General features: G+C 38.1%; 1 protein-coding gene across 1 annotated transcript in view; it reads left to right on the top strand.

The window, feature by feature from the left end:
- The first annotated feature begins 1,701 nt into the window (after positions 1-1,701).
- LOC116184937 overlaps positions 1,702-2,512 on the top strand; it is a 1,928-nt gene continuing 1,117 nt past the window's right edge. The window contains exon 1 of the mRNA XM_031508151.1: positions 1,702-1,852. Coding sequence (XP_031364011.1) covers positions 1,702-1,852 — 151 coding nt within the window. The remainder of the gene's footprint in view (positions 1,853-2,512) is intronic.

The raw sequence follows: 2,512 nt of genomic DNA, 5'->3' as shown, positions 1-2,512 counted from the left end.
GCCCCCCTCCTTCCCCTCTCTTCTCCCCTCTGGTTTGAACGGCGCGAGTCGAGGGAGTTCAATTGGTGGCGGCAATCCTAGTAATGTACCCGTGGGGCTCTGTCAAAGTGCTTTCCAGAAGAGGAGGATGTTGCATTCGGCATTCGGAAAGTTCATTCTTGCCGGAAGTGGCGGGGCAAGCGACCAAACAGTTGCATCCCCCTCCCCCCCCCTCTCTCCATAGGTGGGGGAGGATGGAGCCTGTTCGATTTCTTGGAAGAATGGGAAAGGGGGGAGGGAAGGGGAACAAACAAGGGGAGATCACGGCCAAGGAATTGTGAAAAGTCAAGCTTAAGAACAATTTCTGTGAGAGGTTTTTATCCCTTCCCTTGTTCTTACCCCTACCTCGTCCGGTGCAGAAGTAACTTTCCTCGAAAGTTGGAATCGAAAGACAATACATGGAATGGAAGAAATATTCGCCACGTGAACGAGATCACACTTCAAGAGGGATCGAAATTTTCGCCGAAATTAATATATCCGTGAGAGAAGATTGCGCGGCAAAAGTGATAAAAGTAGTTTCTTTTAAATAAGAGGAGTAGAGGGGGGGAGATATAATTGGCCGTTTATCGAAAGAAAGTTGGGGATCTAACGAGAGCCCGTGAATCGTCTACTTAGGTTGTTATCAGAAGGGGACAGGGACGCGCTATCTTCGATAGTTGTCCGCCTCTTTTCACACCTCCATGCCTGGGGACTTGAGTTTAAAAACGGACGGCTAAATAATGTATATCACAGCGGCAACATCGGGCGGTAAAACAGTTATAAAAACACGGGCAACTACGTTAAGATCAATTATTTAAGATGTACAGCTCCGTAAAGAGAGAGTAGACCAGTCGTAAAGGGGGCGGAAGAAAGTAACGCTTCTAGGACGAACCGGAAGGGAGGGGAGAGCGTAAAGGGGTGGGAAAGGAAGGTGGCCATCGCGGGAGTTATAAAGGTTGCAGTTAAAAGTTGCTTGAATTATCAAGGGACATACCGGTTCGAGACGACGCCGACCGTTATTTTTGAGCTGTTGCGTATCGGAATTTGTACGTGAAAGTTTGCGCCATTTTGCCCACGTGATGAAATTGTCGGATAACGGATGGAGAAAAATCCGATATCCATTATTTCCGTTTCGATAGATAGATGATGCTACGTTATTGATAACAATTTGGTAAGAAGCAAACTTTTGCAACTTTTTTTATCATTCTTCTAACATCGAACAGTTATCGCGCTCTATGATACGATTTCTCGTGCGACGAGTTGATTTAATTAACGACGACCTTTCAACGGTCAGCCTCTCATATTCGAAATTATCGTAATAGAATTTGTAATCTCCATTGATTTCGGATTAATTGTATTCTTTTTGCATCACTAAAATCGTTGTTGTTACTCAACGATTCGATAATAATCGTTCTAATTGAATATCATTATCGTGACTAATTTATTGATTTTTATAATAAAAAGTTAAATATGAAATCGAAATCATGGAATAGATGATCTGAAGATACGTTGTAAAATGTCTCGAATCGATTTCGTGAATTTTGAAATGTTTGCTTTTTTTTTTTATTAATGCGGATTTTAAATTGCCAACTTCAAGTAAAAATTATTCGATAGATATTTTTCCCGTGATGTAAATAAACAGAATGTAAATAAAGGATAATATAAATGTAATATAAATGTAATATGGCTGCCGATTTTGCCGATGAGAAATCCGTTAAAGAGGATACGAACGATTACGATATCATAATTATAGGAGCAGGTTTAGCTGGTCTTACATGCGCGTATACTATTCTGAATAAAGTTCAATTAGATATATTAATCATCGAAGCTAATGGTAAATATTTCTCCAAATAGAAGAAAATTATACGATAAAATCTTTAGATTTAAATTCGAATTAAAAGTTCCGTCAATAAATATCTTTTTTTTTTTTTCTTTTTACGATTCATCCAAAATCAGATGACGTAGGAGGACGAATTTTATCGAAAAAATTTTGCACTTCTTATCACGCCAATTCCTCGCAAAAACATATTACTAATCTATTGAACACGTTGCACATAAAAATTATGGAAAGAACGCATAAGGAGAGAAAGAATCGAATATTGTACACGAGAGAAAAATCTTTGAAAATTTTACCTAAATTTTACGGAGCTGAGGTTCACAATTTTTTCCAAAGGGTAATACAAATTGCCATATTTATTTTATGACGAATTAAAGAGAGAATTTCGATAAATATTTATCGCGATTAAAGATTTAAATATTCGATATTCATTGGCACGTTTGCATTTTATCAAATGATAAAATCAATTAAAAGTATTTTATCCTATAGTATTGCAATTATTTATCTTTTCAGATCGAAGAAAATTCATCAAGCATAAGATTTAGTAATTACTTCAAAACGGAAGAAGCAGAGAATCTTGCCGTGACAAGCGTTGAACAATTGCTCCGCCAAATCGTTCTCTTTCCTTATGTACGATCTCTGTGCCGGGCATATATA

Source organism: Apis dorsata, unplaced genomic scaffold (genome assembly GCF_000469605.1).
Source record: "Apis dorsata unplaced genomic scaffold, Apis dorsata 1.3 scaffold_77, whole genome shotgun sequence".
Classification (NCBI taxonomy): domain Eukaryota; kingdom Metazoa; phylum Arthropoda; class Insecta; order Hymenoptera; family Apidae; genus Apis; species Apis dorsata.
Note: the sequence above shows the minus strand (reverse complement) of the source record. Positions and strands in the feature narration are given on the sequence as shown.